At 36.6% G+C, this 13,398-nt stretch overlaps 1 protein-coding gene across 32 annotated transcripts in view; it reads right to left on the bottom strand.

Annotated features, from left to right (window-relative positions):
* The window catches only part of Hdac9 (histone deacetylase 9), a 604,989-nt gene that overhangs the window by 459,059 nt on the left and 132,532 nt on the right, over window positions 1-13,398 (bottom strand). For all 32 annotated transcript variants that reach the window (XM_023709815.1, XM_023709817.1, XM_023709816.1 and 29 more), the window contains one exon: window positions 2,760-3,001. In XM_023709815.1, coding sequence (XP_023565583.1) covers window positions 2,760-3,001 — 242 coding nt within the window. The remainder of the gene's footprint in view (window positions 1-2,759; window positions 3,002-13,398) is intronic.

Below are 13,398 nucleotides of genomic sequence, written 5' to 3'. Positions count from 1 at the left end.
AAAAAAGAAAAAGAAATATAGAGAAGCGAATGAATTAATTAGCATAGCTACTATTCTTACAAACATTGCAGGAATGAAGTACAAAAGAAATAAGAAAGAAAGAAAGAAAACTTCACTCCTTTATTTCCAGGTGCTCTAGACCTTAAGTGAGGCAGGGTGATTTAGGAGCTTTGGAGAAAGACAAGGTAGGACTACAAATGCTGGAGCAATGATTTATGACTGTAGCTCTGGAAAATGACACTATTTCTGTTTTCCTCAGTTTACCACATGGAAAAATGGCATAACAACCTCTAATCTACAGATGTCGACTGTTAAAAAATCCAGAGGTTCAAAATGTTAACATAGTGAAGTCACTGTGAACTGTCTCCCTCAGATGGAATCTAATCAACTGTCAAATGCATCGACTTTTCGCCTAAAATTAAACAGTCAAAAGAGCAAACTGCTTCCAAATCTTAAAGGGAAATTTTAAATTTGACTTCACCTTCTGAGAAATTAACATTACTTTGGAAAAATCAGTTTAGAAGCTAAATTTTCCTTGTTCACTCTCTCATAATCCTTATTCTCTTCACAGCCTCTTTTCTAGCATTTTCTAGACGTAAACAAATTAACTGTATTATTTTGTTCATGTCAAACAAAAAGTTATCTACTTGCTACAGTTACCTTTTGAGGGAAATCAAATGATTTCTAAAAAATTATATTAATTTTATAGGTATAAAAGGTACCAAAGATAAATTAAATTAATAATGCTAGTAATTTAGTAGCATTGCTCTGTACTCAAGAAATAAGACTCACATATAACATCAAAATAACTACATAATTCCTTATAGTAAAGTATACAGATTTTATTATCTATGCAACATTGCCATTATAACATGCCTGGGAAGACTGAAAATATATATAGTTGGGTTTTTTTTTTCAGAACTGGGGATTGAACTCAGGCCCTTTGCCAAGGAAGCATTTATTCCACTGAGCCATCTCCCCGGCCCAAAAATGATATAGTTGTGAATATTCATTCCTATTACTGTTTCAAAGGTCAAACTAAAGAGTGCTTCAGTGTGCATGAGAAGATAAGTCTATGAACAAATGAAGTTTACTTCAAAATATACTTGTGAGTGAGGGCCAATCAAATAGCTTAGTAGATTAAAGCACCTGCAAGCAGTCACAGCGGCCAGGGGTTTCATCCCTGGGCCAGCCATGCTAGCCCTGCTCCCGGGGTGTGCTGAGACAGTGACTGAGACTGGGGGTGGTGGCACATGCCTGTAATCCCAGCTCTTGCGAGGCTGAAAACAGGTGGATCACTACAAATCCAACCTAGTAGTGAGACGATGAACACCCTGTAGACCCCTCCCCTCAAAAAATATACATTCATATATATATATGTATATACATATATGTATGTATATATGTGTATATTATACACATATATACATATATATGCTATGGACTTCCTAGGAGACCTAAAAGAAAATTCTCACCCTTCTTAAGGTAATTTATAGGTCAGTAACACAAATATATTAAGAATTACTCTTTTAGTGAAGTTCAGTATTAAAATAAAAATCTATTTTATGTCAGGTTGATTTTAGGAAATTAAGATAACATAGGTCTTCTTGCCTAAGGAAATAAATATGCTATAAAATATAGAATACAGGAAAGAAGATCGAACTTTTATCTTTTTGGATATTTTAATATTGATGTAGTAAAATTATATGATATTAGCAAAAACTAGTTATTTTATTAACCTCACATCAGTGTGCTTGCGCTTGACATCCAAATAATAAATTATCTAGAACACAGTTTAATAAAGTAGGATATAATATGTGATTTATTATACTAAATTATCATATATTTAAGTTATAGTTAATGGACATAGATATAAACATTTTTACTATAATTATGTGTTATTTTTCTTATTGTCATAATCAAATTAAATATTTACTTGATCAAATTTGAAGATCTTTGATTTTAAATATCTCAAATGTTTGAAAAATGTATAAACAAAACTAACGTTTTGCAATGAGGCTACCAAAGAAGAAATAAGAAATACCCAGACGCATCTATGAGAAACTGGTAGCAAATGGGACATCACTTTAAAAATGCTGGGATATATATATTTTTTTTCTCCTGAAATAATTTAAACAACTTCAACTTTCAACTATTCTCAAAATGATTTCCAATTCTTTTCTACCGTCTATAACAGTATTTGTATCAGTTTCTCCCGATAAAGCTCCCTTCATCTTTGTAGGCCAATATTTTGAAAACATACATCATCATATAGTTTTTGCATAAGGAAGATTAGGGCATATTCAGAACATTTATTTGTTGACTAAAGATTAAAAAAAAAATCAGAAGAAAGTTTTCTCTGTTCACATGAGATGACCAATTCATCCCTTCTGGTAAATACAATATGCAGATCCCTTAGAAATTTCAAATGTGCCCTGCCAGGCTCCTGGTTCTTGGTGGTGAGAAGATACAGCAAACACACAGACGAGAATATATGTGATCAGGAAGCTACAGTATTATTCCCTTCTAGTGATTCTATAGCTAAAGAATAATAGTGGTAGAGGCTTCTCTAAGAAGCCAAGTCGGTGTTTAGCAGGTACTTACCCAAAGTTCCCATTAGCAAAATCACAATTCCCTGCATGCCTTCCATCTAGGCCTTAATCAGAGTGAAACTCCCCGGTTAGTACTCCCACAGGTATGTCTCACACCCAAGACACGGTGCAGACTGAAGGGGCCCGAGACAAAGAAATATTTGCTACCTTGATGTGCTCCTGAAGCTGAGCCTGGTGCTGCCGTGTCAAGTTCTCATGCTGCTTCTGAAACTCTGCTATCAGGAGCTGCTTCTGGATTTGTTGCTGCTGCTGGATGAGAAGTAACTCTTGCTGCAGCTGCTTCTCACGGACGACAGGGTCCACCACCGGCATCATCATCCTGAGGTCGGTCCTTAGGTCTAGGGGTGAGATGGGCTCCAGGCCCACGGGAACTTCTGACTTCACATCCACTGGAAAGCCAGCAATAAAGGAAGAGCATGGGAAACAGAAGATTGGAAATTAGCCCAAAGATCTAAAAACAGACAAAAAGTAAAAGATACGGTACCTAGACAACAAATCTGTGTCAATGATTCTAATACGCAATTTCTCTTGAGTAATGATTAGAAGTTGTCTTCACACATCAGTTTTGACAAATGCGCCGCATGGTGATTTTTGTGCTACAATTCATACTCTGACCAGAAATCGCTACACTTCCCCCTTTCAAAGAGATGAACTCAGCCATTCCATGGTATTGAATCACTCATAAGACTCATTCTTCTGGGTCCTTTACAAAAATTAAGTCAACTTGAGACAACAAAAGGGGCCCTACGAAGGGAAAGATGCCCTATGCAAGAGAACTATTCCAACTGAATTTGTGAACTATTAAAATATTTCAAGTAATCAGAGTCACAAGTAATATTGTACCTTTAAAAAATAGTAAAGCATATAGTGCAATGTATTTTCAGGAGTATGGGACCTAGCCAAGAAAGAATACAAATCTGTAAACCAAAATGGGGGAAACAGTGACTAACCAAAACAATGATGCCAAATCCAAACATGAAGGCGGGAAAGTAGCCAACTTGCTAAGTGCAGGTTTTTAAACAGTAATCAACAGTATCTCAGTAACCTCATTCCTAAAATAAACAAAGCAGAAGTATGAGGGAATGTAAAGGAAGAATTTAATCTAGCTATGGAAGGAAGAAAGATTTGATGAGAATAACTATGGAAGATGATATTTAAATTTATAAAAATTAAGTTAGATATTGTATATAAAATGCTTAGCACAACTTCTAGCATAAGCATGCCACTTCCTGAAGGAATGCTTTAAGTAGGAAAGCTCACAGACGGTAGATAGCCAGGTATGCTACTTTCCCAGGGTGGCGTCCACTATGATTCCCCAGTATCAATGTCAATGTGTTTTTTAAATACTGAGAATGTTCTCTTCCTACAGCAATCAGGTAAGGTTTTGTAATTCAATGAAACCCACCCATTCAGTTCAAGGCGTTAGAGATTTCTGTAAGGGAAACTAGACTGCATGGCTCTTCCAGAGAATAAACCACTACTCAGATCTGAACTACTACTGGTATGGCAACAAATTCAGACCCTGCAAAGATGAAAATAACCAAATTATTAAGTGAATACTTATTTGAAAGAGCTAAACCTCCTGGGAACTAAACAAAATGATTATGGAATCTGTAAGTTGACTTTGACAAGCAGGCTGTAGGTTTTAACCTCTGCTCTAAGATCTAAATGTCTGTTCCTGCTCATCTACCTGCGCAGCACTGAGGATGTTAACAACTCTGCTGGGCCTCAGTTGCTTCTCTGTGAAATGGAAATAATGACACTTTCAGTGACAACAAGGTGTTACAGGGCTGAAGTGAGATCACCCAAGGAAATCATTCATTCAATATAGCATGAGACCAAAGCACATCCCTCAATTAAAATTTGGTTGTGTTTTTGTTGTATAGAAATGAAAGCATGCTGTGTATTTAAATAAAGCATCAAAGGCAATGTGTGACCAGAAAAAATATAAGGAACAAATACGAAAATAAAATGGTACCTGACTTTTGCTCAATATTGGAAAATCAAAAGCAGCAAAACATTTAGAAAAATTAAAGAGCATACAAATCAGCAACTGAAAATCACCTTCTCAATAGAGGCATTCAAATCAGAAAGTGAGATATCAATATCTAATTATTGAGTATTGCATGTATAATTCCTGTCTATACACATACTGTGTGCAAGTGGCCTATTATATAGAGTAAGTGCATGATAGCATTATTTATTGCAAGTGGCGCTGCCAGTTTCCATAAAATTTTCACAAAATCAACTTTGTCACACATATCAAGATGTGTTAAATAATTTCTGCCATCTGATTCATATTTTACAATTCTAGAAATATCTCTTACAGAGACTATATTACTGTAGAAAAAGTTCAGTGTCATGTCGTTTATTGGACTACTATTTGTAATATAATCGAAGTCACCAACTATCAGGAAATGTCTAAGTAAAATATGTCACATCCATTTGGTAAAATAAAAAGCAACCTCTAAAAATAATATTTACGCAACATTAAAAATGCTATGATAGCATTAAGTGAAAAAAATAATAAATGTGACATTTATGCTACAATAGCAATTTGAAATGTCTAAGTATAACTAATTTTGTCAATATACATTTGCTAAGCCCCTTAAAATCTCAAGCTTCATTCTCAGTGTTGGAGTTTAGGAGTTTGTTTGTTTGTTTATTTATTTATTTATTTATATTGGCGGAACCAGGCAGTGAACTCAGGCCCCTGCACTTGCCAGGGAAGCACTTATTCTACTGAGCCATCTCCCCAGCTCCTATTTTTATTTTTGTGAGACAAAGTCTTAGTCTTATAGTTTTTAATCATATTATTCTGTGAATCCTAATAGGAAAGACTGGAGCTATAGGAGAAGAGTATAATCTGGAGGGAAATATGAATGTTTCTCCCCCTTCTGCTTTTCCGTATTCTTCAAAACTGCAGCCAACACTCTGACTTCTGAATGTATCTTAGATATGGAGATTCCAGATCCTACAAAGTTAGTATTCCATGTGGATTTTAAAAAGTATTTTCTGTGAGTTACAAAAGCATAACAGAAATCCTGCCTATAGTCGTTAAGGCTTCAAGTACTGAAGCATTAAATTGCTTCACATGTCATTTGCATTGTGTATCCTTGTGCAGACAGACATATTAAAAACACAGGTTATTTTTCAATATACTGATTAGAAATCTGCACTGATGGTATTTCATGTGACACTTTAATGAAAGTGGGAAAATAATTCATTAACAAATTATAGTTTGATAGATAGCATCTTTTAAAAACATGGTATTTGTGAAATGAAAGAAGTTAATTCTGATGATTTTGAAAGCAAATGAGAATGATGTCCTCTAAGATCTCTTACTGCAATGCCCAGTGCGAGACTTTCAGTCCAGACTTTGGAACTGGAGTAACATGAGACTTGGAGCATTAACTTAAAGAGTTGACATAATTCCAACAAAAAGCCATCGTTGTTAATGATATATTTCATTTTTACACTAAAACAGCCAAGCTATACCCTTCAGCTCTTACATGGAAATCCCAATAAACAAAAGACAGAATTTAACTCTATGAAGACAAATGTGAAAATTCAAAATACTCTAGAGTCTCTTCTTGTTGACATTTCTATTATCAATAAACTACAAACATCAAAATCTTAAAAACTGAAGAAGAAAAAAGAAAGAAAAAAATCCCACAACTCTCTGCAACAGTTACTGTAAACCTCAAAGGGTAATTTGACTTCTTACCCTGCTATCCCAACAGAAATGATTGTGTCTAACTGCTTGCCTTTGTTCAGAGACTAATCACTAAATTGTGAAAAATCACCCTCAACTTACAAAAACTGCTCTTGATTATAAATAATTGCCCAAGACTGAAAGAAAGCGGCAGGCAAGATCCCAGTCTTTCATCCAATTTATTCAGCAGCAATCCACATTCCATTTGTCTAGACTAAATATAGCAGCGTTTATACAAGAAATCAATAGTGCTTGCAGAGAGGCGAGCAAAGGCATGAATATTTCATCAAATTCAGAAAGAAATGGCAATCAGCAAAGCAATGGCTTGGTATAGGTCATCTCTGGCCTGCTGGATTGGCTCCTATTACTTGGACAATAGCTCATCTCGGCCTAATCATAATCATATCATAGCTGTTCTTTCTATTTTTAGCACTAATTGCATTGTGGGTGACAAAGGCTCCTCATCTTCCAAAAGGAATGTTGGGATTTTCTTACATTTTCTGTGACAGGTTAACGAGCCTCCCAAGAAGCGAGGGTGACAGCACGACACCCAGGTTCAACAAGTCACATTTACTTTCAAATCACATAATGCAAAAGAAAGGCATTGCCTCTGTTATGTATCGTAGTTAGAAATAATCAATTTTAAAAGGAAAAAAAATTAAGCGCTAGTTTTAACAGTGGGTAAAAGGAATCGCTTCTGTTCACAAAATTCTTTGTTTGAGAACATGCAAAATTCCTCACAAATTCCTCACAACAGGTGGCCAGTGCTACATAGGACAAAAGTTGGTGCCAACAAATAGAGCATTAGTGATAAATAAATGGTGCAATATTTTTAATAGGTTCTAAAGCTGCATGCTTCAGGTGAAAAAGAACGATGGAATAGCTGGTTTTTTCAGGGTTTGCCTTATTTGTCTGCAATTACAAATACATGCAAACAGTATATTTTTCTTTTCATTATCACCTACCAAACGCTCAGTCACAGCATTTCTACATGTATATTAATTTGTCTTATCACTTCACAAAGTTTTCATGTTCATTTTTCACAGCATTTTTTTGTCAATTACTCCTCACCTTTTAACATGTATCAACTGATGTAATTTTTATTCACAGTTTTTAATTTTTAAAAAACTTGAATTTGAAAAAGATCTCATTTCCAAAGTTTTAAAAATCCCAGGTCATACGAATGTTTATGATAATGACATTTATTTAAGTAACATGTTCAGTTTAAATGTTTTTCTGTGAGAATTATTTTTTTCACTCTTAGGGGTGATCTGAATTTAGATGAGTGGTACAGACAATTTTGCAGCCATGACTGCTTCTTAGCTCTTCTCTTTAACTCCTGTTATTCATGCCACAGGTAGGCAGGAAGAATCTTATGTTCACAAACAAGCCATTGCACCTTACTACCTGGATGGCAAACACCAAGCTATCCATCTGAAGATGGATTTAATTTTTCCATTCAAAAACGAGGGCATTGTTTACTAATCTCAGTGAATAGTCACAATTACAGGGCTGGGAAATAGCTTGACAGTCTTAGCTCCTGCCTCGCAAGCACAAGGATCTGAGTTCGATCCCTGGAACTGCATGCTGGGCCAGCCCTACACCGAGCCGACCACCAAGATTGAGCATGGGGAGGCTGAGACAGGAGGATCACTATGAGTCTTGGACGTGTAGTGAGACCCTGTACCAAATGAATAAATAAATAAATCTTTGAAAAAAAATTCATAGTTACAGAGCCTACAACTCAGAATGCAGCATTAACAATGTTGCCCAGAATTCTTTGTATCAATGAATAGTTGGTCACAACCACTAGCAAGTGAACACATGATGTAAAATTTCTAGATCTGGGTACAAACCATTGTTGCTCTGATCATCTATCTGCTTTTTCTATTCAACCTTTTCAAGCTTAGAAACCTGCAAATATTTAGGCCTGATGACTTTGTGCACTGCAAGAGGCTGCTTCCTATGTTTTTGTTTTTTTTTTTTTTTTCTGCTTTAACACTGTCTGATCAAATACGTAGTTAATGTCACTATTAATTCAGGGTCTGGAAAAGCCTGTAAAATAGTTGCCTCACATACATGTAATCAGGGACTCCTCAAAATTTGGCTCATAATAATAGTTTAAATGAATGGCCCGGTCTGCAGGAAACCACTTACATAAAATGCCCAGAGGAGCAGCCATCTATCAGTAGCCTTTCATGCTGTTTCCCTATCACACACTTAAATCCTTGGCACAGTATCTGGTTGTAGTAAAATACACCAATACAGATACTTACACCATGTCACCTCTGAAACTCTACTCAGAGATCATCTTCTCTCTGTGGTGTTCTATCCTTCCCTTTTGAGCAAACCAGAATTAGTGAGGCAGGATTTGCTTAGTGACAACCAATACTAATTAGGAGGCTATTCAGTTTAAAGTCACTGTAAACTGAACTCTCTGCAGGCATGCACACAATTCTACTGGGCATCAGCTAAGGTGAGTACAGCCTTCACTGCTACACCTGGAACAGAAATTGAGGAGGTCGTGAGTATGGGGTGAAGGGAGGCACGAGCGGCATATTAGTATCTTTGCCCTAGGGGCTGGTGAGATGGCTCAGTGGTCTAAAGCACCTATTTAGAACAAGCTAAGCTAAGCAAAGCACAGGGACTGCGGTTTGATCCCCCAGCGCTACATGCCAGCCAGCCCCGCCCCCTGGTGGGCTGAGCTGGCCACATACACTAAATAAATAAATAAATAAATAAATAAATAAATAAATAAATAAATAACACTAAAGAAAAAAAGAAAAAAGAAAAAAAAAAAAAGAATCTTTGCCCTAATGGAATCCTCTTGTGTATGAGATCATCAGCCTCGTCTATAAAAAAAAAGACCTTGCGGCTTGCTCTGCTACAGCACCCACTTTTCTGAGATTCTAGCTTCACCACTACTTCCTTGTCCTTCATATCTCTCAAGAAGTCACACTGGATTTTCCACACCAGTTTACATTTTCTTGCGTTAATGACTTTTCCTTGGGAGCACCAAATGCTGATCAGCCTGAGCTACGAAGAGCATCTAGGTCAGTCCCCTACAACACTAAGCAAGGGACAGGACCTTCCAGCCTGTCTCCAGTGAAAGACTACAGCTGAGGGTGACAGAAAATGAAAAACAGACTTGTTCTTGATGTTACAGAGTGCAGAATCCTCCAAGGGGAAGCACAGCCCTGGTGCTTAGTAGTATTTTTGCTACCCTTCCAGGTATTAAAAAGGTCACTGTGTATACCATGCCAAGACACCTTGTCTTCTGTCCCTGCCTGGAAAGGGGCACTGAGAATTGGGGCAGTGCCACAGCTCAGAAAACCCCTTCACTTCTCTCTTACTCTGGAGACAACATCATCTTGCTCTACCAGCTGCAGATTCACAAAAGGCAAGACGTGACCTCAGGGTGAGATAGGACACTTAAAGGAAAAGTAAAGGGAAGCTGCATGTGGCCTTGTGTGACTGGGCTGTGGTAGACACAGGCAGGAGACAGCTATTTGACAAGCACTATGTACCAAGACCCTTAGCCACCAGGTTCAGGCCAAAAGGATACGTGATTCAACCAGTGGTAGCCTCTAAATTTCTTCCTTCTAAAATCTCACCCACTTAGTTATGAGAAGTAAATGAAATTGAAATGAATTTCCTTGTCTTCCTTTCTAAGTGCTGAGGTCAGACGTTGTAAAGGAGAAGAAAGGCATGAAAAATGGTTCATATTGTAGGAACAAAAGCATGGGATAAGACCAGAGGGAGTCAGTCTTCTCCGCTCTCCCTTTCTACCTGTCAGACTGAAAAATTAAAACTCTGGAAGTGGGAGAAATGAAGAGCAATGGACAGGGGAGACTCTATGGTAGAAATCATTGGCACTGGTAAATAAATTAGAAGAAATCAAATATTTTTATTCCTTCAACTCTATGGAAACTTTTCTTTTTTATTTTTTTAGTACCAGGAATTGAACTCAGGACCTTGCACTTGCCAGGGAGGTACTTAGGCAACTGAGCTGTCTCCCCATAACCTTCCCATGGAAATTATTTTAAACCACCTTAATACTTCCTTTCTCTACTACCAACTCCTATTCCTCCATTTTAACATTGATTCAGATCTAAAACATATAATTTTGCAATTTTATGCTTCTATTCTTTATATTCTGCTGCTGTATCATAGCCTAAACTGGTTAAGGACATGGCAATGTCTGACACTGCCTATATTTTATTCTACTAGTCCTTTTTCTCACTGACTATATGTAGCACCTGCATTTAATTAATCACTGAAAAATAGTACCAGAAACTATTGTGAGATGTTTGTATCTAAAATAGTATTAAAGGGGCTGGGGAGCTAGCACAGTAGAATAAGTGCAAGGTCCTGAGTTCAATCCCCAGTTCTGCAAAAATAAATAAATAAGCAAATAAATAAATAAAACATTAAAGCCACTGTCCTGGTACCACTGTGACGTTGACATGTCATTCTTCATTTACTCTATGATTCAGTATTTTTATTCCCTATTAAATGTCACAAGATCATCCACATGGCTGACACTGACAAAGGATCTACAACCTGAGGTCCAGGATCTCAGGATAAATCCTGAGGGGATTTGACTGACCTTATCAGACCCAAAAGCTACAACTCTTGTTGCATAGGTCCTGCTTTACCTTGGTCTTCACCATCCAGCAGAAAAGTATAAAAACGAAATATAAGAAGTAAAGCCATGCTGTTATGTTGAGCTATAGGGGACTCAGGTCAGCAATTTCTGACATTGCCAGTCAAGCAGAAGACCCAATACTATTATGGACTACTGGACTCTTTTAGAATATTTTGCTGAATTAACACACTATAATATTCAAATAATGGAACTAAACAAAAAAAGGGGATACAGATGAATGTCCATTTTGTAACTGTGTATTCAAAGTGGTTAGGATAGATATATAGTTACATTCTCTTAGTGAATAGAGTGATTTGTTCTAATAGTGTTTGTAAATAGGATATTATGTCCACATCTTGCACAACAATTAACCACTAGGAAGAATGTATGCAATGTGTTAATTATTGAAACTGTCCTACCAATTTGGTTTGAAACTGTCTCATTGCTATTTGTTTATCAATAAAATTATGGGAAAAAATCAAAATAAAATAAATAGGTGTCACAAGAGTTTTTAGCCAACAAAGTCTCCATCTCTACCTCCACAAAAGTTAATGCCTGGTGGAGCAGACATGGCACAGCCTGAGCAGACATGGTGCAGCTCTGGAGCCCCCCTGGGCCCACTTTTATTTTCTCTCTAGGTTCTCCATGTACTCTTTTCCATACCCAGGCATCTACTCAGTTCCTACATGGTGACAATTCTATCTGTGGCCTCATATCAATTCTTCATGCATGTACCACATATACACATACCATGGGCACTCTCTGTTTAGTTGCTTCACCTGTCTTTCTTCCGTAGCCCTGTGTCAAACACTGCAGCCAGAAGAGAGCACAGAAGTGGCATCCTAGTTCTCCTCTCATTCTCTACTTACATCCACAGGAATGATCTTTGCTGTTCTTAATGTATTTCTGAAGCTGTCGAGGGGTCTCCACTGTTTACTGACACAGGCCTCTGTCACTCTCTTGGCGAATGTCCATGGATGGAGCCCCAGGCTTCCAGCCGGCTCGGTTTGCTTCTCTGCACACGCGTTCTTCCTGGTTTTCCACCCTCCACCCCACCAATGCTCCGCTGCACAACTCTTGAGCCGCGCAAGTCCTGTTTTCATTCTTTAGTCTTCTCAGAAGTCTCACAGACTTACCAGGTATGTCCTCTTCCTAAAGCCTTGTCCCTCAAAACTCAACCCCTTTTTCTAGACTCTCGCTTATGTTCATATCTTGGCTAAAACATGACTGGATGCAGCATACCCTTCAGTGTCGCTGCATTTTCAAAAATAAACCCCAAAAAATCACGTAATTCGTTCCCTAACATTTGCTCATCAATCTTCACCACTATTCTACATTCTGTGAAGGAGAGACTATGTCTATTATGCCTACTACTGCATGAAAACACAATAGGGCCTCTGCACATTCCTGGAATGACTTAATGACTCGATTAATGAAAGATAGTCAAAATAATATGGAAATAACATCAGATACACATCCGTGTGTATAAATTCATACACATACACACAATTAAATCCTAAAATAATTACTTCTTGATCTGTTGAGTCGTGATGTATACTACTTTATTACTTCATAATGATAAGTAGGTATTATCAATTATTCTGGAAAAAGTGTGTATTTAAAAGTAATCTCATGAGGTTTTACACCAAAGGGATAATTTTGCATTTTCTAGACACTTATATATCTATTAAAATTTAATGTATTATTATGTGACAGCCATCATGGTTGAGTAGGAGAACAGGGAAGAAAACAAAAGATTTAAGCCGTTTGTCTGTGTAAGAATCACCAAGTACTGGTCACATCCTGAATTCTCTATACAATAATGCTATTTCATGAATGAATATCCTATGTTATACTCTAATCATACTCTAACAAAATTAGATCAAAACAGGAAAACAATAAAATTTTATTTTTCAAATCTCCAATTTGATAGGTAAAGACCTAAATTAATAAATTAAAAATATAAATAATCCTCAAGTAATCTACTCAAACTCTTTTGACATTTCAAGAGATGAAATTCTGGAATGATGCTCAATGCGTCTCCTGAAGGATTTTCATTAAAACATGTAATCATGGAAGTTGTCTATTTTTCTGGAAAGCTAAAAATACTAATTTTGAATGTGACTAATATCCAAAATGGAAAATTAGAAAAAAAAATAACATAGCTTCAGTTTGATAAAAATGCTATCTAAATTTCACTTTGGTAGTACAAATATTTCCAAGCAGATATTTACCATTAATATTTATGATAGCATTTTTATGTTGATTTAATAAATTACTGAGAATTAGTAAATTATCAAACACTAAAAGGATAATTTATAAGAATTACTTAAGAGCAGGGGAGTCAGCTCAGCAGCATAAATGCTTGCCTCTACATGGTCGCAAGTTTGATCCCTAGTATTTCCAAAAAAAAAAAAAAAAAT

The sequence above is a fragment of the Octodon degus genome, unplaced genomic scaffold (assembly GCF_000260255.1).
Source record: "Octodon degus isolate 3935 unplaced genomic scaffold, OctDeg1.0 scaffold00015, whole genome shotgun sequence".
Taxonomy (NCBI): Eukaryota; Metazoa; Chordata; class Mammalia; order Rodentia; family Octodontidae; genus Octodon; species Octodon degus.
This window is presented reverse-complemented; position numbering and strand designations above follow the sequence as displayed.